The 23,280-nt window shown below is 53.9% G+C and overlaps 12 protein-coding genes across 12 annotated transcripts; 6 read left to right on the top strand and 6 right to left on the bottom strand.

The window, feature by feature from the left end:
• Nucleotides 1–95: 95 nt before the first annotated feature.
• BU26DRAFT_580481 (amidase) lies at nucleotides 96–2,497 on the top strand (the record flags this gene model as incomplete). The annotated part of the gene is made up of 11 exons (XM_033834472.1): nucleotides 96–515; nucleotides 569–844; nucleotides 961–1,042; nucleotides 1,148–1,233; nucleotides 1,270–1,290; nucleotides 1,347–1,625; nucleotides 1,675–1,722; nucleotides 1,770–1,986; nucleotides 2,046–2,120; nucleotides 2,173–2,307; nucleotides 2,373–2,497. The coding sequence occupies exons 1-11, from the start codon at nucleotides 222–224 to the stop codon at nucleotides 2,495–2,497; spliced, it is 1,638 nt and encodes a 545-aa protein (XP_033679466.1). The 5' UTR covers nucleotides 96–221.
• A 1,315-nt stretch (nucleotides 2,498–3,812) lies between these two features.
• On the bottom strand, nucleotides 3,813–5,281 carry BU26DRAFT_523104 (carbon-nitrogen hydrolase). The gene is made up of 5 exons (XM_033829964.1): nucleotides 5,160–5,281; nucleotides 5,011–5,098; nucleotides 4,607–4,847; nucleotides 4,245–4,516; nucleotides 3,813–4,185 (listed from the first exon to the last, which is right to left on the bottom strand). The coding sequence occupies exons 1-5, from the start codon at nucleotides 5,202–5,204 to the stop codon at nucleotides 3,944–3,946; spliced, it is 888 nt and encodes a 295-aa protein (XP_033679465.1). The 5' UTR covers nucleotides 5,205–5,281; the 3' UTR covers nucleotides 3,813–3,943.
• Nucleotides 5,282–5,657: 376 nt separating this feature from the next.
• BU26DRAFT_569442 (uncharacterized protein) lies at nucleotides 5,658–6,074 on the bottom strand (the record flags this gene model as incomplete). The annotated part of the gene is made up of 1 exon (XM_033833892.1): nucleotides 5,658–6,074. One exon carries the CDS (start codon nucleotides 6,072–6,074, stop codon nucleotides 5,658–5,660), a length of 417 nt encoding a protein of 138 aa, XP_033679464.1.
• Nucleotides 6,075–6,831: 757 nt separating this feature from the next.
• BU26DRAFT_435269 (uncharacterized protein) lies at nucleotides 6,832–8,402 on the bottom strand (the record flags this gene model as incomplete). Its single annotated transcript, XM_033824119.1, has 6 exons — nucleotides 6,832–7,323; nucleotides 7,370–7,917; nucleotides 8,000–8,021; nucleotides 8,136–8,216; nucleotides 8,283–8,292; nucleotides 8,353–8,402. 6 exons carry the CDS (start codon nucleotides 8,400–8,402, stop codon nucleotides 6,832–6,834), a joined length of 1,203 nt encoding a protein of 400 aa, XP_033679463.1.
• A 327-nt stretch (nucleotides 8,403–8,729) lies between these two features.
• On the top strand, nucleotides 8,730–10,551 carry BU26DRAFT_608884 (uncharacterized protein). The gene is made up of 2 exons (XM_033835885.1): nucleotides 8,730–8,998; nucleotides 9,049–10,551. Exons 1-2 carry the CDS (start codon nucleotides 8,879–8,881, stop codon nucleotides 10,396–10,398), a joined length of 1,470 nt encoding a protein of 489 aa, XP_033679462.1. The 5' UTR covers nucleotides 8,730–8,878; the 3' UTR covers nucleotides 10,399–10,551.
• Nucleotides 10,552–10,798: 247 nt separating this feature from the next.
• Nucleotides 10,799–14,318, top strand: BU26DRAFT_554416 (OPT-domain-containing protein). The gene is made up of 5 exons (XM_033832262.1): nucleotides 10,799–12,037; nucleotides 12,085–12,444; nucleotides 12,492–12,645; nucleotides 12,696–14,038; nucleotides 14,094–14,318. The coding sequence occupies exons 1-5, from the start codon at nucleotides 10,838–10,840 to the stop codon at nucleotides 14,163–14,165; spliced, it is 3,129 nt and encodes a 1,042-aa protein (XP_033679461.1). The 5' UTR covers nucleotides 10,799–10,837; the 3' UTR covers nucleotides 14,166–14,318.
• On the bottom strand, nucleotides 14,215–16,459 carry BU26DRAFT_543085 (general substrate transporter). The gene is made up of 5 exons (XM_033831681.1): nucleotides 15,901–16,459; nucleotides 15,575–15,847; nucleotides 15,371–15,526; nucleotides 14,961–15,212; nucleotides 14,215–14,913 (listed from the first exon to the last, which is right to left on the bottom strand). The coding sequence occupies exons 1-5, from the start codon at nucleotides 16,188–16,190 to the stop codon at nucleotides 14,268–14,270; spliced, it is 1,617 nt and encodes a 538-aa protein (XP_033679460.1). The 5' UTR covers nucleotides 16,191–16,459; the 3' UTR covers nucleotides 14,215–14,267.
• Nucleotides 16,460–16,632: 173 nt separating this feature from the next.
• Nucleotides 16,633–18,630, top strand: BU26DRAFT_102232 (glycoside hydrolase family 13 protein). The gene has a single exon (XM_033819297.1). It carries the CDS (start codon nucleotides 16,868–16,870, stop codon nucleotides 18,623–18,625), a length of 1,758 nt encoding a protein of 585 aa, XP_033679459.1. The 5' UTR covers nucleotides 16,633–16,867; the 3' UTR covers nucleotides 18,626–18,630.
• A 6-nt stretch (nucleotides 18,631–18,636) lies between these two features.
• BU26DRAFT_435390 (uncharacterized protein) lies at nucleotides 18,637–19,614 on the bottom strand (the record flags this gene model as incomplete). Its single annotated transcript, XM_033824126.1, has 2 exons — nucleotides 18,637–19,373; nucleotides 19,431–19,614. 2 exons carry the CDS (start codon nucleotides 19,612–19,614, stop codon nucleotides 18,637–18,639), a joined length of 921 nt encoding a protein of 306 aa, XP_033679458.1.
• A 242-nt stretch (nucleotides 19,615–19,856) lies between these two features.
• BU26DRAFT_569435 (uncharacterized protein) lies at nucleotides 19,857–20,568 on the top strand (the record flags this gene model as incomplete). The annotated part of the gene is made up of 2 exons (XM_033833891.1): nucleotides 19,857–19,865; nucleotides 19,915–20,568. The coding sequence occupies 2 exons, from the start codon at nucleotides 19,857–19,859 to the stop codon at nucleotides 20,566–20,568; spliced, it is 663 nt and encodes a 220-aa protein (XP_033679457.1).
• Nucleotides 20,569–20,623: 55 nt separating this feature from the next.
• BU26DRAFT_523098 (uncharacterized protein) lies at nucleotides 20,624–21,601 on the top strand. The gene has a single exon (XM_033829963.1). The coding sequence runs from the start codon at nucleotides 20,889–20,891 to the stop codon at nucleotides 21,342–21,344; it is 456 nt and encodes a 151-aa protein (XP_033679456.1). The 5' UTR covers nucleotides 20,624–20,888; the 3' UTR covers nucleotides 21,345–21,601.
• BU26DRAFT_523097 (tubulin-tyrosine ligase) lies at nucleotides 21,492–22,631 on the bottom strand. Its single transcript, XM_033829962.1, has one exon. It carries the CDS (start codon nucleotides 22,624–22,626, stop codon nucleotides 21,655–21,657), a length of 972 nt encoding a protein of 323 aa, XP_033679455.1. The 5' UTR covers nucleotides 22,627–22,631; the 3' UTR covers nucleotides 21,492–21,654.
• Nucleotides 22,632–23,280: the final 649 nt, after the last annotated feature.

Genomic DNA, 23,280 nt, shown 5'->3' with positions numbered 1-23,280 from the left:
GCGGTCAACGTCATGAAGATCAATTTCGTGATAAGTCGCTCAAGTCTCACCGGTGGTGCGCAAAGGCGAAGGGAGGTCGTCGGTGTTGCGGTCGCTCCAAACCTACATGATGGATACTCGAACGGAGCTCTCATGGACATAAGTATGGCTAGAATGATGAAGAACTCGACGATGATGACCTTGTTTTCGTTCTTGCTCCTCTCCTTTGGTACGGAGACGTCATGCGTGTCTTACCAATGGCACGGCCGCGCTGGCAGATGCTTGCTGCCGAGAAGAGGCAGCACGAGATGTCGAAAATCCCGGAAGATTGGCTTCTCTCCACGAAAGTTGTGGAAGAGGCGAAGAACAGGAAGGCCATCACCGGCGGATATATCGAAGGACTTCTTGACCCTGATAGCCGACGCATAACGACGCTGGAAAGCATGGAACTTCTCAAGAGCCTTGGAAATGGATCGTTATCCGCGGTGCAAGTTGTCTCGGCGTTCAGTAAACGAGCAGCCTATGCACACCAGTTGGTACGGGGCACATCATAGATAGTGAAACAAAAGGCCCACTAACATTCCTTCAGGGCAACTATCTACTAGAGATCGGGTTCGATGTGGGCTTGGAAAGGGCAAAGCAACTCGATCAGTACTATCAGGAGCACGAGAAGCCCATCGGTCCCCTGCATGGACTACCTGTTACCCTGAAGGACCAGTTCCATATCAAAGGACTGGAGACTTCCATGGCATTTGTTGGATGGATCGGCACATTTGAAGGCCAGAAGGGCACTGGCAAGGAGAGGAGCTTCGAGAGTGAACTAATTCGGGAGTTATACAGTCTAGGCGCTGTGCCGATTGGCAAGGTCAGTCACTCTTGTATTGCTTCAAGACTTCGCTAACCGTGATCTAGACGACACTGGTGCAAAGTGTCTGGGTATGCAGGTTACTTTCGATCCAATCTTTTGCTGATCCGAACTAGGCACCAGAGACGAACAACAACATCATGGGTTATGCATGGAACCCACATAATCAGAAACTGTCGACCGGCGGTTCTTCCGGAGGTATACGTTGAACCCTGATATCCCACGTTGGTCTGCTGAACAGAGTAGGCGAGGGCGCTATGCAAGCACTTAGAGGCAGCGCCTTTGGCGTCGCCACGGATATAGGTGTCATTTTCTCTCTAAGGTTCTACCAACGCGCTACTAAAACTTCCACAGGTGGTTCCATCTCCATGCCCGCGTCAATGAACGGAGTGTATGGCTTTAAGCCTTCATTTGGCCGAATATAGTTCAAAGGCGTCGCAAACACGGTCAGTATCACGCTCATCTGCCGTTAGGGATGGGATTCCCCACTCACAGCGGTCAGGGAGCTGGTCAAATGATCATGCCAACAGTGGCTGGGCTACTGGGGAATTCTTTACCCATGCTACAACTCGTCTTCAAGTCATTGCTCTCGACCAAGCCATGGCTTTACGATCCTTATGTTGTGCCAATACCGTATCGAAGCGATCAAGAATATCGTCCGAGCAACGAAAAGAAGCCAACCTTTGGGCTTTTGATGGACGACGGAACTGTAACGCCGCACCCACCTGTCACAAGGGCTCTTCATATTGTGGAACGTGCATTGAAAGCGGAAGGTTACCAGGTTCAAGTTGATCCACCATTGCGTCTCGTAAAGCACTAATAATCAGTAGGTATTTGACTGGGATGCACCATCGGTCAGTGAGACATCAGCAATACATGTGAGTGGCCAATGAGTGCTCGACTACGCAATGTTGACGAGCACCAGGGGCCAATTGCCCGTGGAGACGGAACTCCAGATGTTTGGGAGGCTCTTCAGCTTTCCGGAGAGCCTCCAGTACCACAGATCCAGCACCTCTTTGACAACGGCAAACTCAAAGAGCCAATGAATCTGGTGGAGTATGAGCAGGTCGTTCTTCATATGAAGGATTACCGTCACAGGTATCAGGAATATTGGGAGTCAACAGTGGAGCTTACAGATACTGGTACGTATGCGAAACTCCTTGGGCATCCTGAGAGACAGCATCTGACTGCGACTTAATAGGCCGTCCTATTGACGCTGTTATCATGCCCGTTTCACCATATGCAGCCGTGCAACCAGACAAATTTATGTACTCCGGTAAGTCCTTTACCATGCTTCATCATATCACCGACTCATTGGACGGTGTTAGCATACAGCAGTTCCATCAATGTCCTGGACTACACTTCGATAACAATATCGGTCACTTTCGCCGACGAGAAAGTGGACATTGTGGGTTCTAGTTTCGAACCCTTGTCAGAGATTGATAAAAAGAACATGGATGCTTGTATGCATTTTTATTCCATTCCGTTCCGCTTTTCGAAAAAGAAAGACTGCTAAACTTAGCGCTAGACGACTCTCATGTTACAGATGGCGCGCCCGCTTCCATTCAACTTGTAGGCCCAATGCTCAGCGAAGAGAGGTTGCTCTCTCTCGCGCAGCTTCTTGCCGACGCGTTGGCGAAGCACAGGTCCTAGTGGGGTTCAGACGCTGGACGAGAGATCATCAACATCAACATTCCTGTAAGCTCGTGGGCAAAGCACATTTCGACTTCAGATTGATACAAGTCGTGGAGAAGGGCTAGCTGTCGGTAGGAAAGGACTTATATTGCTAGCCACTCAAGCTACCTCGCGCATTATCTAGCATTTCTAGGACTTGGTGTATTGTTGGCCTTGACTCGCCAAATATACCGCTTTTCCACTCTTCGCCATGCAAAAAGTCCTCAGCTCTCGTTAACTCTGCGGTCCACCACTGCATAGCAGCATCGATCACGTGTGAAACCGCGATCCCACTCTGGCTTTCTTCAGTCCATCCCTTAGGTATCAAGCGGCCATTTACTCTCCTGATGCGCCTCGCTCGCACCATGTGTTCTTTCCACTCCGGGGCATCCGCTGTGCACCTCCGGATGATTGATCGAATCGAAACTGGCGTCCGTTTGAAGTTAGGAAACTCAACGTCTGGCTCGCATGTGTACGCGTTGGCAATGCTCTGTCGCACATTGCTAAGGCCTTCAAAAACGCAGTAGATGAAAAGACCAAGAGAATAAACCGCTGCTTTTTCTTGGCTCTCGGGATTCAAAGAGAACCACGCAAGGTTACTAGCTTTTACCTTGCTATCGGTGCGAATGGCATCTTGGCCTTTAGCATTGCCGGGACCATGGGAATATTTCTCAACAAGGTAGTCCCAACGATGAGCTGAATCTGAGGTCGGACGGTTCGACCGCAAATTCTCCGCGTATTGGCGGAACAAGATTTCCGGCGCGTTCCACTCGTGCCAGTTGCCGCGTTGTTCAAAGTCGCACAGGATTAGATACTCCGCTCTGCCTACGGGACTGCATAGCAGGACGTTGGCTGGGCGAAGGTCGGAATACAACGATTGCTCAGTCTCATGGACGTGAATCAGTGCACTAGCGATGTCTCGACACAAGTCCAGCTGTTGATGTCCAGACAAAGAACCCTTTGCTAGAACTAATGCCACCTAAGTAGATAGACTACTGTTGAGTCGCTGTCCATTTCAAAGGGAGAAATGTAGCCTCCCCATGAAGGACAAACTTATTGCGATATCAGAGTATAAATGGCTGGAAACTTTGAAGAGCTACATGTAAGACATCGGCTGGCACTGGCTTAGGATTTTGAGATTGAAGAGCGCCCCTCAAACCAAGATACCAAGCCTCTCACGAAGAACGGCGTACTTCTGCGAGGCATGGGAACATGTGACTGGTAAGCTCTGCATAGCGATTGCTTTTTCCAATGTGGCGTGAGTTTGTTACGTCCGATATCGATAGTCACGCAGGGTTTGCGATGAATGATGAGCAGGCTGCGTGTGTCTAGCTGGCCAATAGCGTGTTTTCGACCGACCTACGCCCACTGCCCCGAACAAACTTCAAGATAGGCTATCCCAAGTCCAAAACTTGACATTTCCCCTCATAATCTCTCTTTCACTTTCGAATGCCTATAATCGTAGTGCCAGTCATCCCTCGCCAGATCACTCCGTACCTTGTAGTTATCCTCTGCGTCTTCCAGAATCTGCATATCCACATCCACAACGCTCATTCCCTCGGCACAGCTCCCCAGTCTCGTCAGTGCTCCCACGAAAGGCACCACGACCTGCGACAACCCAGCATACCCCCTCCCTGGCGGCCCTCCCGCGTTCGCAAACACAATCGCTGTACACACGTCAGCCCCTATCCAATCCGCATCTCTTCCACTTCTTATCCCCACGTACCGCAAGTATTCTCAAACGCCCGCGCCGTCAACATACTATCCAGAAACAAGGCTTCCGCACATGGATTCAACTTCAGGCCCGCCTCATTACAATCATTCAGCGTCCAGAACGTGGGCACGATGATGATTTTGGCGCCCTGCGCGATAAGCTCGCGGAAGGCTTCGGGGAAGGCTAGGTCCCAGCAGATGAGCAAGCCGACTTTGCCGAGGGGCGTGTCGAAGACTTCGTGGACGTCGCGGCTGGAGCTGGTGAGGTGCTCGCGTTCGGGCCCCCTAAAGTAAAATGTTACTGTGTGAGGATAGGGGTGTGTGGGGAGGGGGGGCGGATGGAAAGGTAAGGGAAGGGGGGAGGGAAAGGCGTACCACAAGTTCTTCTTGACGTATTTGCCTTTTATTTCGCCATCGTGATCGATGAAGTATGCTACGTTTAGAAGTCGATCCTCCTCATTCTCATTCTCTCTGTGGCTCTCGACGATGGTCCCAGGGACGATGCATATCCCGCACTCTTTCGCTAGAGCTTGATATTTCTTGAGGTACGTTTCCCACTGGTCGCACAGGTCGAAGAACCCGGGCGATTTCGGTTGCCAGTTGGTGAGATGGTACTCTGAGCAATATCTGAATTAGAAAGTCTTGCCTCGAAGAGGGCAAGGACGAAAGCAAGGGCGCAGCTGAGGTTGAGGAGAGTAAAGAATATAGCGGGGCGGAAAGGAGATCAAGCTTCTGATTTCGACAGGGCCCCCATTCGTTGCATCGGTGTTATTACTTACCAGGCAAAACAGCCAACTCCGCTCCCTGCGTCGCCACACTTCTTACAAACTGCGCAGCCTTATTGAAGTTGTGCTCGAGTTGCATAGGCTGGTTCCTCGGTTAGGTCATCATGCCGCAATGGCCCACGAAAAATACAAGGTCCACAGACCTTCGGGTACAACTGAATGACAGCAACCTTGACAATTGGTGCCATGATGATAGCTATTACGGGAATCAATGGGTTCCGATGACCAGACGGGAAGCCGGTAGCGTGACGTGGATTGATGCTGGAGCGGAGCGGAGCGTCGGGGTTAAGAAGGGTGCGGAGTTAGCATATGCAGCTAGGTGGGTTTGGGATGGTTTTGATGGCGCCAATTGGCCGATGAAGACCTGGGTGCAAAGTCAGGACAGGCCTCATTCTTCTTACTCTAACCTCTCGTGTGACAGGTGCATGCAGCGAAGATTCGCCGCCATTGGAATTATGTCTGCCCTTTGTTCCTGTTGAAGGAAGTAGATAGTTCAGTATTCTCACCACAAGAATACAGCAGGATCCAGAGCAGGACGACCGACAACAAGATCAAGCTGTAGTTCCTTATACCAGAGCGTTGATAAATCCTCTGGAAATCCCCGCCGCTTCAAAGACACCCGTTCTCTCACTCATCCAGAGCTAGACACTCCCAACAAACCTCCACCCCACATCCCCCCCGTCCCTTCCCGTAGCCCTCGTCAGCCCAACCATAACTCCTTTCAACGCGCCCACATCCACAAACTTCTCCAAATCTTCCGCATGCTTCTGTTGTGCCTTGTCCTCATTCACCTTCGCCAGGAACCTCTCATAGTGGCCTCGGTCGGCGAACGTCAGCACGGCGACGCCATCGAAGGCAATGTCTTGCGGGCCGCCAACGCTCACATTGGCTTGGCCATCTAAGGTCCGCTCAATGTAGTGCCGTGTGTGGGAAAGCGGGAAGTCATAGCCAACGAGCGATTTGAGGAGCGGGATGTGCGACGTTTCCCAGTGGTGTTTGAAAGCTTCGAGTGTGAGGCCTGGTTTGCATGGGACGAAGAGGATGAGGGAGTAGGTCATGTCGACGAGAGAGTTGAGCTAATCGCCCGTTGGGTATTTAGTAGAAAACTTGCGCCGTTCGAAAGAAGCATTGACTGTGTGGAGACCGGGTGGATGAGGCAGACGGGAAGTGGTGGTGATATGGCCGGTCCACGGAGTTTAAGCTTAGGCTTAACGCCGGCAGCATCGGGTCCGACCACTTGGCACGGAAAACAACATGAGCAATTTGGAGACGCAAAAAGGTCAAGAAACTCGGCACCTGTAGAACGTCCCGAGACGGGGGTTCGTGAAAGTGCAAAAAGGAGTGCCATTCCGCTTCGCCATAGTCGCCGAATGATGGGGTATCTATATCTACACACTGATATACGAAGAAGGAAAATGAAAGAGAGAAAATCATAAGCTACGGGTATGAAATGCGCTATGCATAAGAAGCTCACCGGCGTTACCACCTGAAAGAAGTTCGTAGAGAGACGAGCTCGGATCCAACAAAATCCTCCACGTGAGGTCTGCCCAAATCCAGAATGAATACAGGTTAGGAAGTTTCAGTATCGTACGAGGTGTCCAGCCGCCCACAGGGTGTCCTCGTACCCATGAATATACTTTGTGGGGGGGAAATTTCTCTTAACAGGGGGCAATATCCGTCATAGTCGTCGATTGGCAGATTGCGTCTGTGACAGGCTAGATGTGGCGGGCTTCATCGAAGCGACGTTGGACAACATCCAGGGGCGGAAAGCAGTAGACGTGTATACCCGTTGAGATGCGCAGTGGCAGAGCCATCTTACGCTACGGCAGCATCGGCCCAGTTGTTGTTGACCGGGATTCCGCTGGTTATGTACGAGCTCTCCTCCGAATCGGAGTCTAGGTCGGATCCGGTGTCGAGGAGGTGATATCGGTTCGTAATCGGCATGGGCTTCATGGGCACGGCGGGTGCCGGCGTCTGCACTTTCAATGACGGTCGCGGCAGAGGGGCGGCGCATTCATCCGGGCACCAGTCGATGCGGAGGCCCTTGTACGCGGTGCGAGACATCATGCACGTCCGGGCGAACAATGCGTTGTGAATGGAGTTGGTGGAGATGTAGGCATCGGGATTCTTGAAGTTGATGTCAATTACCACGAGGTTGTGGATATGGTCTAGATGATCCCGGATCTGATCTTCGGTAAGCTTTCCGGCTGCACCTCGGACGACCAAATTCCGGCTCGCTCCATTAGCAATCTTGTTCGCCACATGCGGCGGTACGTGGAATTGCCGGTCATTCCAGCGGAACTCGAGCTGCGCTGGTCAGTTTCGGCCACGTTATCACTGTTACAGAACTCACCCGCTTCGTGTGCAGGTAGATGTCGTTCCGCTTTGCGTAGGCTAGGAACTCGGCTGCTCCCTCCACGAACGATATCGTGGCTGTTCGATCATTGCGAAGGAAGATGTCAAGCAGTCTTCCTCCACGTATGATGCCCGCCAGATCTTTGTGAGTAGTCCGATCCGAGAGATTGGTGATGAGAACAGTTCGCTGGTCGTGGACTGGGACCCGTTGCGAGGATCCCTGAAGGTCATCCTCCTTCTCGGGGCTGTCGATGGAAGAATCGGGCTGGCCATAGCTGTAGACTCTGTTGTAGGAATGCGGATGAGGTCTGGGCTGGAGACCGTCGCCAACGGCAGTATTGTCCGAGTTCGGAGAGGAGTCGTCGGCGTGCGGTGCAGTCATGGTGACAGGCACAGACTGAGGTCGGACAAATGTCTCTCCCCAGGTGTGGGTATGCGTGGTGTAATCGTTGGGCTCATCGTTGGTGACCCCGCTCTCGCCTGATAGGAGAGTCTCGAGCGTCTCAGCCGTCAAGCCACCTCGAAACAGTGCGCTTTTGAGAAGATCTATCTTCGGTCAGGGACTTGTTCGTTTGGGCCAGGTGTAGTCTGAGCTTCGGGGAGGCACAAGGGGACGAGAGCGGCATACTGTACTCGCGCACTGCTTGGATCTGGAGAGTGGAGTTAGCAATGAGCAGCTGTGAAGAATTGCAGGTAAGATATGAAAAAGGGCCATGAAAGAGGGAATAGGGCGGAGCAGGGCGGGGCCTGTTGAGGAGACATACCAGGTAGTCGTGCTCGGCCTTGGAGATGGTCACATTGTTGGACAGGCTAGGTGTAGTGTCGAAGTCATGGCCGGAAGTGTGCTAGGGTCTCCGTCAGGTCTGCTCGCCATGCTCATGCGCAACGTAGCCAATTGCTCGGGAACTCACGAATTCAGCCCTGGGAAGCGTATCAGCAAGCAGTACGGCGCAGCTTCAAGCTCCAGACCGGGGCACTCACCGACGCAGCAGGGCATCGAAATAGGATTTTCCTATGGTTACAGCGGCCATGGTGTGTAGGAGAAGAGGGCACGCTCGAGGCAGACGAGGCCTTGCGTGAGGTGCACGAGAGGGAACGCAGGTGTTGGGCGAATTGCGGGAGGCTAGGCGCGGCCTGGCCATGGGAGTGTTTTATCGGGCACGTTGAGGGCAGGCGTGGCCCAAGCTCCATCGCGCCTTCCCAGGGCAGTGGAGCGCTAGCCCAGCTCGCTCCCCCGGATCTGTCTCCCGCCTGCAGAGCTGCCGCCGTCTTTCTGCGCCGCGGTGGGGGCTGCAGGCCTGCAGAGTGGCCTGAATACTGCAGGGGGCGCTTCTCGTCTTTATCTCGCACTCGAAGCTCCATTGCGGCGCGGCGTTGGTGTTGTGGCACGGATGAAGCGGGCTCCGTGTACCTCTTGCACGACCCTTGGCGCATCGGCTCGTTTCGGCGTAGGGCCGTCTCGCGTGCGGCACTCAAAACTTTTGGCAGCGTCATTGCGCTGCTGCCCATGGACAACCCCAATACGCCGTCGACGCCGCAGCATCTCGCACAGCATGTCCCCGTCGAGAGGAGCGAGGGCCTCAGCTCCTATCTCTCGCACCTCACTGCGAATCCGTTCTTTACCGCCGTACGCCTGTCCCTGCCGCTGAACTGGAGGTGTGCTCACGTCCGCCATAGGGCTTTGGTCTCGCAGCGCTTGCAACCGCGGCGCGTATAGGCCAGAAGGGTCTCCAACATGGGGCCGCACTGCTGCGCCGCCGCATGCTCGTCGACCTCGAGATAACCCGGCACGACCACGCCTACCCGTGGTTGCTGCTGTGGATGACCAACTTCCACAGAGCACAGCTCGCGGGCGCCCAGCAGCCGTCACGGCGCGGTGTCATCTCGACTCTGATCAGTCGCATCAATCCGCGCTTGCACCACCTGCAAGTAAATACAGCCCAGGCCAAGACTGGCCCCTCGCACGGCGCACACTTTTTCTTCGTCCCAGGTCACGGCAAGCACGTCCTGCGCTATGGAAGCTCATTCATCTTCGTCGACCGCCAGAGGGAAAAGGCGTTCAACACGACGACAGGCGAACCGTTCGAAACGATTACCCTGACCACGCTTTACGCGCACCGAGACGTGTTCGAGCAGATCTTCGCCGAGGCGCATCGATTACACCAGCAGATGCAAGAAGGCAAAACGGTCATATACAATGCGACGGCTGGAGATTGGCAGCCGTTTGGAGACGCGAAGCGGAAGCGGCCTCTCGACTCTGTCATCTTGGAGCGAGGCGTGAAGGAGCGGATCGTGCAGGACGTGCAAGCGTTCCTTGAGGCACGAACCTGGTACCTCGACCGCGGCATACCATATAGGAGAGGATATCTGCTGTATGGGCCCCCGGGAACGGGCAAGAGTTCGTTCATCCAGGCATTGGCAGGTCACTTGGATTTCAACATTGCCATCCTCAACGTCAGCCAGCGCGGCCTGCACGATGACCGGCTGAGCCATCTTCTGACCAAGGTCCCGCCGCGGACTATAGTGCTACTGGAGGATGTCGATGTGGCATTCGCCAACCGCAAGAAGCGTGATGCGGATGGATATGCAGGTGCGACGGTCACCTTTTCGGGTCTGCTAAATGCGCTCGATGGCGTCGCGAGCGCTGAAGAGCGCATCATTTTTCTCACGACGAACCACGTTGAGAGGCTCGACGAGGCTCTGATTCGGCCCGGCCGGGTCGACATGACTGTCCGGCTGGGTGAAGCAAGCGAGTACCAGATCGCACAGCTGTGGGACCGATTCTACGCCGAGTTTGATGCGGACGGTCAAGGAAAGCAGAAGTTTATGGCCAAAGCCAGAGAGCTTGGGCTCATCGATACCGTGAGCACTGCGGCCCTGCAGGGGCTGTTTCTGTATAACAAGGACGACACCGAGGGCGCCATCAGCATGGTAGAGGGCCTCACAGCTGGTCGCAGTCACCCAGACGCCCATGTGGAGCTGCCGGGACATGTGGAGGTCAAACGTGGTGCGCAGCCACCCGTGTGATGTGTCGCGCTGTAACAATGTTGTACTACGACTGTAGTGTCCTTAGCAAACGAAAAGTTCAAGTAATGGAAATGCGCAAGGAGCGTTGTTCACTGCGAGACTAAAGACCCGAGCTCTCACGGTGTGGAATTCTCCGGATAGAACGACGTGCGCAACAGCTACCCTGGAGGCCTTCGCGGGTGTGTACAATGGACAATCTAATCTATCCTTTACGGCGAGCCCTACCGCAGGAGCCGAGCAATGCGGGCGTGGGATGGCGTGCAGCGGCCCCGGCGATGACATCGGCCAACGTCGGGAGCGCTGCATGCGCGCTGTTGGTGCTGTCGCATCCCACGGATCTAACCGCTATCTGATCTGATAAGTCACTCGACCAGCAAAAGCTGGCCGCTAGCCACTTTCGTGACACTCTTGTACGCGCCCATGCCGCCAGCTCACACATATGGGGTCTGAAGCCCGCTCTGTGCGGCGCGAGCCTGCATCCTCTGTTTCCTCGTCTAGCGCACGTGTCGGCGACGCAGGAGCGCTCTGTTCTTTCGCCCCCGGAGGCAGCTACGAGCTTCATGATTTTCCACAAAAAGCAACGAGCATAGCCCCAGCCAGCCCGCGCCCTCATGACGACAGCGAAGACGGCCCTCGACGCAGTGAATCCTCGCCCCGTCCTGGCAAGAACGAGATGTCGCGCGCTCCGCTGCTGGTGCGATCCTCTCCGGCGCAGGGCACCGGTTCATATGGCGGCCTCCCGGTCCTCTCCTTAAGCTCCAGCCCGGACGAGTCGGACGACCATCATGTGACCACGTTTCATCAGCGAAGCAAGAGGAAGGGAAAGAGCAAGCTCAGGCACAGCGAACCCGCCCAGGCTCGGTCTTCCCTGCACCGCAGCCATGACGACACGGCCCGGAGCGAGCCCGAGTTCACGACATCACGCACTCGGCGGCGCAGCACCAGGCATGAGAGCAGGCAAGGAGCGCTTGACGAGGCTCTCGAAGGGCACCAGGAGTCCGGGCTGGAAACGCGATTCAACGCCAGCGGTCTGGCTCCTTCAGCACATGGCGCTCCTCGAATCTTTGAAAGCCTCCAGTCGTCCTCCACAAGCAGTCAGGTCGAAGGACCAGATGACGAAGATGAATCATCAGAAAGCGAAGATATGCACGACATCAAGTCGAACGGCTCCCCGTCGGATGATTCACCCTACGCTCAAGTACGGGCTTCTGTAGCGGCGACCGACGATACCTCCTTATCTATCAACACACCTCGCATGTGGACGCTGTCGATCTTGTTTGCGATACTTGGCTCTTCTACCAACCTATTCTTTTCCTTAAGATACCCCAGCGTTAGCATCACGCCCATCATTGCTCTTTTGCTTGTTCATCCTCTTGGCCTGCTCTGGGACCAGATTCTAAAACGCTCCGATGATCCCGACGAATCGTTTGTCAATGGAGCGCTCCATTCCGGCAGTCGCTGCCTGTATGCAGATGGCAGCCGACCTGCTTTCAGGCGTAGCTCGCAACCATCATTGTCGAAAGTGCCCCGGAGCACACGACTTCGACTCTGGTTGGCGCAAGGGCGCTGGAACGCTAAGGAGCATTGCTGCGTCTACATCAGCAGCAATGTATCCTTTGGTTTTGCGTTTGCTACAGATGTAGGTCACGCCGGCGCACCAGGTAGTACGGTACTAACGGAAATCAGGTTATCGTGGAACAAACAAAGTTCTACCACCAAGATCTGGGCGTCGTCTATCAGATCCTGCTGACACTGTCAACGCAAATCCTCGGATATGCTCTCGCTGGCCTCACACGCCAGTATCTCGTTCGCCCCAGCGGCATGATTTGGCCAAGCACTCTGGTTTCTACGGCTATGTTCACCGCGCTACACAAGGACGAGAACAAGCCGGCTAATGGCTGGACGATTTCGCCGTCCAAGTTCTTTCTACGCGTTTTCGTCGGCTCAGTTGCGTTTTATTTTCTTCCCGGGCTTCTCATGCCCGCATTGAGCTATTTCAGCGTCATCACTTGGTTTGCTCCGAAGAATGTAGTCATTGCTAACCTGGTGAGTCTGTTTTCTCATATTACACGTACGCATACTGATCTAAACAGTTTGGGATTGCTTCGGGACTTGGATTGTTCCCTTTGACTTTCGACTGGGCGCAGATTGCTTACATTGGCTCGCCACTAGTCACGCCTTTTTGGGCTGCACTCAACATCCTCGGCGGCCTCGTCGTGGTCATGTGGGTCATGGCCCCGTTAATGTGTACGTATTTTACAGCTCCGGCTTGACATCCATCGCTTATCGATCTACAGATTATGCAAACGTTATGTTCTCGGCCTACATGCCGATCTTGTCAGCTGCCGTTTTCGATAATCGAGGGAAGCCGTACGATGTCAGCAAGATTTTAACCGACAAGTTTTTGTTCGACGAGAATGCATACAAGAACTACAGCCGAGTGTTTTTACCTATAACATACGTCTTGAGCTACGCGCTGCAGTTCGCCGCTCTCACAGCTTTGATCTCACACACCGCACTCTGGCACGGAAAGGACATATGGAGGCAATGGCGCCGCTCATGGGCCGAGATCCGGAAGAAACCAAGCGCAGAGTACGAGCCATTGCCGGGTAACAACGTCAGAAATGGTCGCCCAGCCTCGCCGCAGATGTACAGATCGAGCACCACGTCCGAACCCGAGCTCGAGGATCTGCTCACTGCAGAGGACGTACACAACCGGCTCATGCGCAGGTACGAAGATGTACCAATATGGTGGTACATTACGACGGGGGTGAGCATGACAGCCATCGGTATATTCGTCGTTGAATACTACCCTATACATCTACCCTGGTACGGCCTTCTGCTAGCCCTCAGCATCGGCGCGACCTTATTCATCCCTATCGGTATCGTTATGGCTATCACCAACCAACAAAGCAGCCTCTACCTCATCTGCCAACTCATCTGCGGCGTTGCTTTCCCCGGCCGTCCTGTCGCGAACATGGTCTTTACAACCTACGGCTATATCACTTCCACCCAAGGCCTAAAGTTCTCTTCCGATCTCAAGCTTGGCCACTACATGAAGATTCCACCCAAGATCCTCTTCAACCTCCAACTTTCTGCCACCATCATATCCAGCCTAACGCAGATCGGTGTGCTTAATTGGATGCTCGCTTTCATTCCCGGCATCTGCACATCCGAAGCCATTAACGGCTTCACCTGCCCTATCGCACGCGTTCACTTCAATGGGAGCATTCTCTGGGGTGTCGTAGGGCCTAGGCGCTTCTTTGGCTCCGGTGCGCTATACCGCCCCCTCATTTGGGCCTTCCTCGTTGGCGCCGTCGCACCAATCGGGTTATGGCTTCTCGCACGCCATGATCGCAAATCCATCCTCCGCAAAGTGAACCTCGCTGTTGTCTTTGGCAGTTTATCATGGATACCCCCAGCCACAGGGCTCAACTTCTCTGTGTGGGCCATGGTATGCTACATCTTCAATTTCGAGATCCGGAAGAGGAAAAAGGAGTGGTGGAAGAAATATAATATGACATTAAGTGCGGCGCTGGATTCGGGTCTTGCTGTCGGTGTTGTGGTCATTTTCTTTGGCATTGTGTTCCCAGGTTGGATGAGCGGGTTTAAGTGGTGGGGAACTGAGGTGTATAAACAGGTGAGTCCTCTTGACTCTGTAATGAGTGCCCCAACGTATGCTAACATCTATACAGGGCTGCGATTGGACGGCGTGCTCATACAAAACGGTCAAGAACGGCGATACATTTGGCCCGCATAAGTGGTGATTTTGCATAGTACTTCATCGGAGTTGCATTGGATGAGCGAAGGGTTTTTGCATTCTGGAACACATTATTGGCATTGCTAGATACCTATTTACGGCTCCTCACTCACTCCTTATACTCCGCTTTCTCCATCTCTTTCTCCGTTTCCTTCCTGTCAAAGCTATGTGCGTAAGGGTCCACATGCGTAGATGCAAACTTCCTCGCGCTAACCCTCTGCTCGAACAACAGATCCAGCTCAACATACGTCCTACCCTTTGGTTCGGGCAGCCTGAAGAACACCCACACGACCACACAACCGCAGGTCCCAGCCCAGAAGAAAGCTGTCTTAGCACCCCAGTTCCAGTTCGCTTCCCCTAGTTGGTAGTTCGTCAGGACGTTGACGACGATGTTCGACGTGTTGTACAGTGCTCGCGCAAGCACAATGGTTTTCGCCTTTAGTCGCGTCGAGGAGATCTCAGAAACTATCGAATACGTGACCGGCCCGATCGTAAAGTCGTAGACAAAGACGAAACCGATAAGTATGCCGCCAATTGCCCAATTTGACGCCTCCGTCCCGGCGAACGAGCACGCGCCGACGATGATCAGGAGAAGAAAGAGCGTGCAGGCACCGGAGAAATGGATGATTCGGCGGCCCAGCTTCTGCATGAGAAACCAGGAACCCATCGTGCCCACGAGACCGAGGGCGAGGGAGATCATCGACATGTTGAAGGATTGGATGGTAGGGAGCCCGGCTTTCTGCATGAAATACGCGCTTTTGAACATCAGCTGAGGACGGTAAGGGTACCCTATGATACTTACAAGTAGCCCATAATGTTGGTCCCACATATCGTCTGGGCGATCCATGTGAGGCACACAATCTCAGTCCTTCTAAGATCTACGCCCTTGAACAGATCCAGCCACCTTGTCCCGGCCGACATCTCCTTTTCGAGGTCGTTCGTATGCTGAATCATAGCAATGGTCTCGTCTGCATTGAAATTCGGGTCCTTCTCGGGAGAAGTAAGCCGAAGCAATGCGGCGCGAGCTCCTTCTCGATCACCTCTCCGCACATGCCTAAAGATGAGGTACGAAGTCAGCGCAGATCTCAAAGTTGGAGGTACGCTCATATCTCAGTCAAGTACTCGCCGTATCTGAAACGCCCCTCGTGGAGCATTTCAGCACACGTTGCACATTGATGAGGCGCACATACTTTGTGCTGGGACCTTACGTACCACCACGGGCTCTCAGGGGCCAGCGCGACACCAATAATAATCGGTATTGGCCAGATCCACTGAACTGCGAAGGGGATCCGATATGCCCACTGATCATCCCGCGTGACACAGCCACGATTTACTCCTGCCGCGATGAACTGGCCCATCACCCAGCACCTATCTTCATCAGCACTGGTGCGATCCTCGAACGTTTGAATAACTCACATGTTGACGAAGGTCGTCAGAATGGGCCGAAGTTGTACAGGACTGACTTCCGAGGCATACTGCGTGGTCAGGGTCTGGAACATGCCCCACGGGATGCCGCACAGCACCTCTCCGACCACCAGAGTCTGCACGTTGGGCGCAAAGAAGAGAATGAAGATAAATGCGGTCATGGAGACCAGGGCTCCAATCATAGTCTTGCGATATCCATATCGCTCACTGACGAAGCCGTTGATGATGAGGCCGATGACTTCGCCTGCTCGAGCGCCGTTGGATCTGACTTGATGAGCCGCTGCTACGATTGACTAATGATAAGAAATGGCACTTACAGAGCGCTCTGCCATTTTGCGGGTACACTCCACTTCCCAGTAGAGGGGTTCTGCACACCGTACTTCATATTGAACTGAGGACTGCCGTACAGACTTCCCAAGAGCGCGAGATCATAGCCTTCCATGATCAACGCGCTAGAGAGTACGACAGACCATCCAACCGCCTTGGGATACAGCTTGATGGCTTGTATCACGGACATGGACTTCTCGTCGGCAGCGGCATGGCGGGCTTCTTCATTTGGAGCGACGAGGTGCCTCGCAATAGGCTGTTCGTTCTTTTGTTCGGCCATGTCGACAACGTGGAAGGAAAACCCTTCGAACAAAGAGCACGGAGGAAATGAGATGGACGTGAAGATGGGATTCAATCAAGGCATCCTGCAGATTTTATATACGTTCAACAGCGGCAAGGATGATCAGTCCCAAAAACAGGCCAGCCGCCTACGACCAGATTTGCGGGTTAGCGAGCCCCTCCACTTGGGACCTCGTCCCCACGAATGCAGCCTGGCATTGCGCGCACCTACCCGGAAGGCGTTCGGCGATGGACAGGTTGCGTGATCCATGACTCCGGTAGTTGGAACATGGAGCGGAGAGAAGTCGGCGACAGTGAGGTCGAGTTAGAGCTTTGGGAGGGAAAGCGGGGCCAAGTCGCAGCGTATCGCAGCCAAGTCGGAGAAGGCGTTAGCGCGCGGGGCAAACTGACAAGGGATCTTGACTCGGGATAGGCGATATTCTCTGTTGAGCTTTGACGACTACCTTTGCCACGATATCCGTTATGGAGACACTGCAGGAACAAGCGCAGATGGGAGGTGCGAAATTGAGCCGGCGTTAGATACATAGAATGCAATGGCTCTCCTGATCTCTGCCCACCTACTCCCTCTTAAGTTCAATTGCTCGCCTCGGCTTAAGTCTTCGAATTGCTCCAGCATCAGCGTTCCCTGCTTCAGTCACATTCTTTGACAGAATCGCCATGTCTCCGCACGCAGATCCTCTCCTCCACAAACGTGTCTGGTGGAAAGAAGCCGCATTTTACCAAATATATCCCGCTTCCTTCAAAGACAGCAACGGCGATGGCTGGGGGGACATCCCCGGTATCCTCGAGAAAATCGCCTATATCGCCTCTCTAGGTGTCGACGCAGTATGGCTATCTCCAATGTTCGACTCTCCGCAGGTGGACATGGGCTACGACATTTCCAACTACGAAGCCGTCTATCCACCCTATGGGACCGTCGAAGACGTGGAGAAGCTGATTGAAGCTTGCCATGCGAATGACATGAAGCTGATTCTGGATTTGGTCGTGAACCACACGAGCGATCAACACGCGTGGTTCAAGGAGAGCAGAAGCTCGAAGGATAATCCGAAGCGCGATTGGTACTTTTGGCGACCCGCTCGATACGATGAGCAGGGGAACCGCATGCCGCCAACAAACTGGCGCGGTTACTTCGCCGGTCCCACATGGACATGGGACGAGCATACGCAAGAATATTACCTCCATCTATACGACAAGTCGCAGCCGGACCTAAACTGGGAGAACGCAGACTGCCGCCGTGCAATATACGACTCAGCAATGCGTTTTTGGCTCGATAAGGGCGTTGACGGTTTCAGAGTGGATACCGTGAACAAGTACTCGAAATACGTCGAATTCCCCGATGCGCCAATAACGGATCCGGCGAGTATCGTACAACCCGCGGCGCAGTTCTGGTGCAATGGGCCGCGGATCCATAAATTCATCAAGGAGATAAACTCCGAGGTGCTATCTAACTATCGCACATACGATGGGCAGCCCGTTGTCACCGTGGGCGAGCTTTCCCTAACGCCAGATGCCGAAGGCGTCCTGCGATACGTAAGCGCGCGGCAGAAAGAGCTAGATATGGTCTTCCAATTCGACATCACGCATCTCGGCCAGGGTCCGCCGGGAAGCGATAGCAAGTACGACTTCACCGAGTGGAAGCTCCCGGAGATGAAGAGGGTCGTCGAGAAGTGGCAGTCGTTCATCGAAGGGACTGATGGCTGGACGACCGTGTTCTGCGAAAACCACGATAACGGAAGAGGTGTTTCGAGGTTCGCCAACGATACCCCCGAGTGGCGGGAAAAGAGTGCCAAAATGCTGGCTCTATGCTTCGCGGCCCAAACTGGCAGCTTGTTCCTCTACCAGGGCCAGGAGATCGGGATGATCAACGCACCAAAGGAGTGGAGTATGGACGAGTACAAAGACGTTGAAGCGCAAAACTACTGGAGGGAAGCTGTGCGGCCATCTGAGGACGGGACAGATCCTACACGGAAGGAGCGTATCCTCCACGGCTTGCAGTTGATGGCACGGGACCACGCCAGGCTACCATTCCAGTGGGATTCGAGTGTGAACGGAGGATTCTCGACTGGGAAGCCGTGGATGCGTGCGCATGACCTATACAAGGAGATCAACGCCGAGGCCCAAGAGAAGGATGCTGATAGTGTACTGTCGTTCTATAAGCGTCTATTTCGGTTAAGGAAGGAGCGCAAAGACGTCTTCGTCTACGGCACATTCGAGCTGCTCGACCCCGAGAACCTCAGTACTTTCGTATACAAAAAGCAGTACCAAGAGAAGACGGCTCTAGTAGCGCTCAACTTCACCACCGAGCCTCAGCCGTTTCCAGCGACAGAAGATATGAGGCTGCTCTTGAGCTCATACTCGAAGACCAGGCCGGACTCTTTGCAACCGCTCGAAGGGAGAATCTATATTAACTACTAGGGGTATCGTAGTTAGTTCCACCTACCAATCAATGGCATGGTATTGTACAGCTCGTCGAATTCTCTGCCGACCCAACCTCCCATCTTGCCAGCTCTTCCTACTATACCCAATCCGCCTGCTAACCACAGACCCGCAAGTGCTGCTGATACCGCGTTGATTCCGTACCACCTCCTCTTCTTGACAAGATGTCTCTTGGAATCCGTGTCCCGCGCGTGCGTAGGCGTGAGTTCTAACCACCTGGCCCAGCCCCAGACGATGTGCCATGCCCCAACTCCCACCAACGCTGTGAATCCTGCAAATGATACAAATGGGTGCAGGGTGAAGCCATGGCTGATGTAGTTGAGACTTATCAGCGAGTTATCCCCGTGCATGTACAAAGGTAATATCCTCGTGGTCCATAGGTGGAATCCCGCCAGCGGAACAAGAGCATATCCCAGTGCGCTTGTCCCGCTCAGGGCCGGCCAAGGTATCGTTCTTCTATCCCGATGTGTCTCCGCGCCGTATCGTTTAAGGGCCTGTCGTCTTCGGTAGAGTCGCAATGCGATGCCGGAGGCCACATGCGCAATAAGCGGTATTCCGACGAGTAAGGGTTCGGTGAGAGAGGACTGGTAGTATGGCCGGGTGAGAAGGAGGTAGCGATTGCTCTCGTGCACGGATTTCGTAAGCAGCGGTATTATCGAGGTGTTTGCGACGTGGAAGGAGGCGAAGACGGTGAAGGCGTATGAGGAGTACTTCTGCACTCGCATAACTGAATATCGTGTTAGCAGCCTACTATACGTGATTATGAAGCTGCAGGTGTACGCACGATAGTAAGCGGGGCCATGTTTCCCTAGGCCGAGCGTCGACGTTCTTGAAGATTGTTGCGGCGCCGGAAAGTAGTCCTTGAATTCCACGGGCGTCTCCTCAACGGGCGATGGTTCCACCTCCGTTAGCCCCATAACGCCGCTCTCTTCGTCTCCTAAAGGAGGGAGAGACTGCTTGTCAGCCATGTTGAACCTCGCTATCGGGTACGTGTCGCGATGCTGACCTTCGGTGTTGATGACGTTGGTTGGATGGACGACTAATGGTCCGTGCGTGATTGGTAGCTTCTTTCCCGTTGCGCTCCATTTGCGAACCATGCCACCACAAAGGCCACTCACATCCTTCGCACAGTTAACTTATAGTCAACTTCTAGTCCGTCGCTATCATTCGCGCAACTCCGCGCATACTCTACTCGTAGGACAAGAACAAAATGCCTCCGGTACAAAACACCCATGCTGCGCTCGAGCACCCACTGACGACCATGCCAGCGAAACGCACCCCTCCCGAACGCCGTCAATCTCTTCCACTGCAGCATATGCGATAAAGGCTATCCGCGGCAAGTCGACTATGAGAATCATCTACGCTCCTACGATCACAACCACCGTCAGCGTCTCGCGGACATGAAGAAGCTCACAGCTTCGAACGAGACCGAGCGTCCAAGCAAAGGCCCGCTCGATATGCGGAGTATACCAATCGAAGAGGCGGGGAAGAAGACTGGCCTGGGGCCGCGGTTCACAAAGATTGGCGGAGGAGCGGCTGCCGCAGGAGGGAGCCGGTTCAAGAAAGTCGGAGTCGCTGTTAGTGGGAGTGCCGGCAACTACGATACAAAGGCTGCCACCGAGCCGGCAAAGGTAGATAACGCAAACCACGTCAAGACGGACAGTGCAAAGAAGGTTGAATTAGGTCCCCTTGAGAAAGAAAACAAGGCCCCAGATACTAACGCGGTCCCTGAACAGCAGGCAGAGCCCAAGAAGGACGAAGACATTCTCATGAGCGAAGCTGATGACCGGGAGACCGTCGCCTGGGAGCCATACGACTTCACCAAACCGACTGGATGCCCCGACCACGCCAATTGCCCGGGTTGCAAAACGAGTGGTTTCAAATATGACGAGGACGGATGGCTCATACTTGATGATGCCTAGGGTATTTAGCAGGCAACAGAAGATATCGATCGGTGGAATCGGTTGAACGACCTTCTGCATTATAAAGCATGATGATTGCAAAGCACCATGCGCGGCACCATGACACAAGGCTTTGAGAACCGATGAAGAGCGTGCGGGAAACAACGCTCCGGCTCTTCATGAGCCTACGTGAGTATTCTTTCTTCCCCCATGCTATGCATGAGAATGTCTCAAATAGCTGAATATAAATTTACTACGTGGTTCCCTCAGCACACCGCTCTCACAATTTCCCCTTTCTGGTCTATAAAATCTTTGTTTCCCTCTTATACTCTTCCGAGGGAATGGCTAACCAGCAACGCAGGATGGCTCCAAGCTTAGAAAACGAACTTTCCGAAGAGGACAAGAAATGTAGAAAACATCACAACACCCTCATCCAACTCTTCAAGGAGAAGACAGAGCCTTATAAAGCAGCGTGTACCGCCTTCATCAGCGCCCTCGCAGACCCGGAGCTCGATCGCCTTGTGGGAAGGACGTGGAGTGAAGGCCTCAGTCGCCCAGTCCGAGAGAAAATCAGATTGCTCGTGGACTGCTCCATGGACACCCCAGATCTGGGCGCACTCTGGCCAGCGAACGGGTACCTCGAAAATTACTCTATCGAAGACATTAGCGAACAGACCGGAGAAATATATGTGTGCGCGGATGTCTCGAGACAAAATCGGGCGCAGGTGTTGGAGCTCATGTTTGAGGATTACATCGCGGAGGATAAAAGGGACAGGGAGGCCTGTAAGCGTCGTTGAGGCTGGACTAGGGCTTTGAGATTATGCTTTCGATATGCAGTCAAGAGAAGGCGCGATGAAGAGAGAAAGTGGACGGCATCTGCTACGAACAACATGATGAAGAGGACAACTATGAGTCACGCATCGAATGCATCGTCTGCACATGCTCATTGTTAGATTGATGACATGGCCTTTTAGAAGGCGCCTTGTATGCACCGTTAGCCGTTCATCTGTCTTTCCTGGTCACTGAGCAGAACAGTTCTCTGCGCTTCACTCCGCCTCGTAAAACGGAGTGACCGACCAATCCAATCTATCCTAACTCTCCCCCTTCTCACCGCCGTCCCAAATCGATATCCAGCACTTGAACCAACTCCCCTTCCCCACCTTCTTTCCCACCATCCAGCCCGAAGAACGGCGCCACCGCTTTATCTACAACTCCCTCAAATAGCCGTCCCACTAAATCCTTGAGTTCATCTCCCGTTTGCCGAAAATCCGGAAATGCGTTAACCTCTAACAACCACGCCCTCAGCTCCCCATCCCGTTCAACCGAGACCATGAAATCCAGCCCAAAGAGCTCGAAGGCGTTGGGAAGCGGCTGGAAGTGTATTGACATTGAGCGGGCGGCGGCTTCGAACACTTCGCCTGTCACGGCGCAGATCTGTTTGAAAATGGTGTCTTTCCACTTTTCGTCTGCGGAGACGCGGGCGGTTTGCTCGATGGAGTCCGAGGACGTCTGGGGCGGTATGGTATGCGGAAGTTCCCAAAACAATCCCACGCTTCCCTCGCGCTCGTTGCTCTCTTGAAGACATGTGTTTGTTAGGTGCCCTTTCATAGCTTCTTCCATGTCGTCCTGTAAATCGGCGCCCCAGGGCGGCACATACGGCCGCGCAGCGAACAGTGCGAGCATAGGTTTGTAGACATATATTTTCAGCGCGTCGACGGCGAGGACGTAAGTCCGGATGTGGAATTTGCGGAGTGCTTGCGTTGCGTCGCCAGAGCCGGCGTCTGGGCCTGTTGATGGAGGGTAGAGGAGCAGTGGTGGGTGGATATAAGGCTGCACGATGAAGTGCCGGAGCTGCGAGGTGATGATGTCTTTGCCCTCCTCTTTCTTGCGCTCTTTCTCTTCTCTTTGCGCTAACATAGCGGGGGAGCGGGATGGCGAACTCTCCGCGCTGGGCGTAGCTTCCTCGTCCTCTTCCTCGTCCTCGTCCTCCTCGTCCTCCTCCGGATCCCACTCCTCAAAAATAGCACTCAGTTCCTCCTCGCAAGAGAACAGCCTAATGCCCTGCCCCCTCTCGCTCATCCCCGGCTTCAATATCCACCACTCCCTCTTCTCGCTCCCCCTGCCCGCCCCTCTCTCCCAGCTCTCTTTCAGCTCCCACGCCTCCACTAGTGCATCGTCCAGAAACTCCGCATAGTCAACCTCAAACTCCACGCTGGGCTTGACATGCCGCTGGAGCAGGGAGTCCGGATACTTGGTGATCCAATTCGAGATCGTAGTTGAGAGGTAGTGTTTCCGGATCAGCGCTTTGCGGATTATGTAGGCGTTTGCTAGGGAGGTTGTGGGGTGCGAGAGCAGGTGGTCGAAGGCGACGGATTCGTATTGGAGGAATTGGAGGAGTGGAGATTCAGGAGAAGGTAATTCAGCTAGCGAAGAAATGAGGCGGTAGGATGAGGCTGGGAGGCGCTTCTCCAATGCGGATAGAATCAGTGGCTGCACGTAGGGGTCTTCGTAGTTTACGAAGGCATAGAATTTTGGGTCGGCGTCGGAGTTTTTGGTGGCCATGATCGCAATAATACTCCGGGTATATCCCTCCTTAGTCCTCGGCTCTTAATTCCGCTTTCCTAAGGCAGGTCTTCAATTGATTCCTGTCATTGATATCAGATTAGGCACGGTGCGAAGGATTGGACCTTCAATTGGGCGGACCAACAAGCGTCTCTACGGCTGAGATGATGC

The sequence above is a fragment of the Trematosphaeria pertusa genome (assembly GCF_010094035.1).
Source record: "Trematosphaeria pertusa strain CBS 122368 unplaced genomic scaffold BU26scaffold_15, whole genome shotgun sequence".
Lineage (NCBI taxonomy): Eukaryota > Fungi > Ascomycota > Dothideomycetes > Pleosporales > Trematosphaeriaceae > Trematosphaeria > Trematosphaeria pertusa.
This window is presented reverse-complemented; position numbering and strand designations above follow the sequence as displayed.

Coding starts and splice junctions, on each gene's coding strand:
- BU26DRAFT_523097 (XM_033829962.1), bottom strand. CDS start 22,626: ATGAGCGAGAGGGGGCAGGGCATTAGGCTGTTCTCTTGCGAGGAGGAA.
- BU26DRAFT_523104 (XM_033829964.1), bottom strand. CDS start 5,204: ATGGCACCAATTGTCAAGGTTGCTGTCATTCAGTTGTACCCGAAG. Junction 4,848..5,010: donor GGAGTTGGCTGTTTTGCCTG/GTAAGTAATAAC, acceptor GATATTGCTCAG/AGTACCATCTCACCAACTGG. Junction 4,517..4,606: donor TACGTCAAGAAGAACTTGTG/GTACGCCTTTCC, acceptor ATTTTACTTTAG/GGGGCCCGAACGCGAGCACC.
- BU26DRAFT_523098 (XM_033829963.1), top strand. CDS start 20,889: ATGGCTAACCAGCAACGCAGGATGGCTCCAAGCTTAGAAAACGAACTT.
- BU26DRAFT_543085 (XM_033831681.1), bottom strand. CDS start 16,190: ATGGCCGAACAAAAGAACGAACAGCCTATTGCGAGGCACCTCGTCGCT. Junction 15,848..15,900: donor GCAAAATGGCAGAGCGCTCT/GTAAGTGCCATT, acceptor TCATCAAGTCAG/ATCCAACGGCGCTCGAGCAG. Junction 15,213..15,370: donor GCCCCTGAGAGCCCGTGGTG/GTACGTAAGGTC, acceptor CCTCATCTTTAG/GCATGTGCGGAGAGGTGATC.
- BU26DRAFT_554416 (XM_033832262.1), top strand. CDS start 10,838: ATGGGGTCTGAAGCCCGCTCTGTGCGGCGCGAGCCTGCATCCTCTGTT. Junction 12,038..12,084: donor GTTTTGCGTTTGCTACAGAT/GTAGGTCACGCC, acceptor AACGGAAATCAG/GTTATCGTGGAACAAACAAA. Junction 12,445..12,491: donor ATGTAGTCATTGCTAACCTG/GTGAGTCTGTTT, acceptor TGATCTAAACAG/TTTGGGATTGCTTCGGGACT.
- BU26DRAFT_608884 (XM_033835885.1), top strand. CDS start 8,879: ATGGACAACCCCAATACGCCGTCGACGCCGCAGCATCTCGCACAGCAT. Junction 8,999..9,048: donor CGAATCCGTTCTTTACCGCC/GTACGCCTGTCC, acceptor CGTCCGCCATAG/GGCTTTGGTCTCGCAGCGCT.
- BU26DRAFT_102232 (XM_033819297.1), top strand. CDS start 16,868: ATGTCTCCGCACGCAGATCCTCTCCTCCACAAACGTGTCTGGTGGAAA.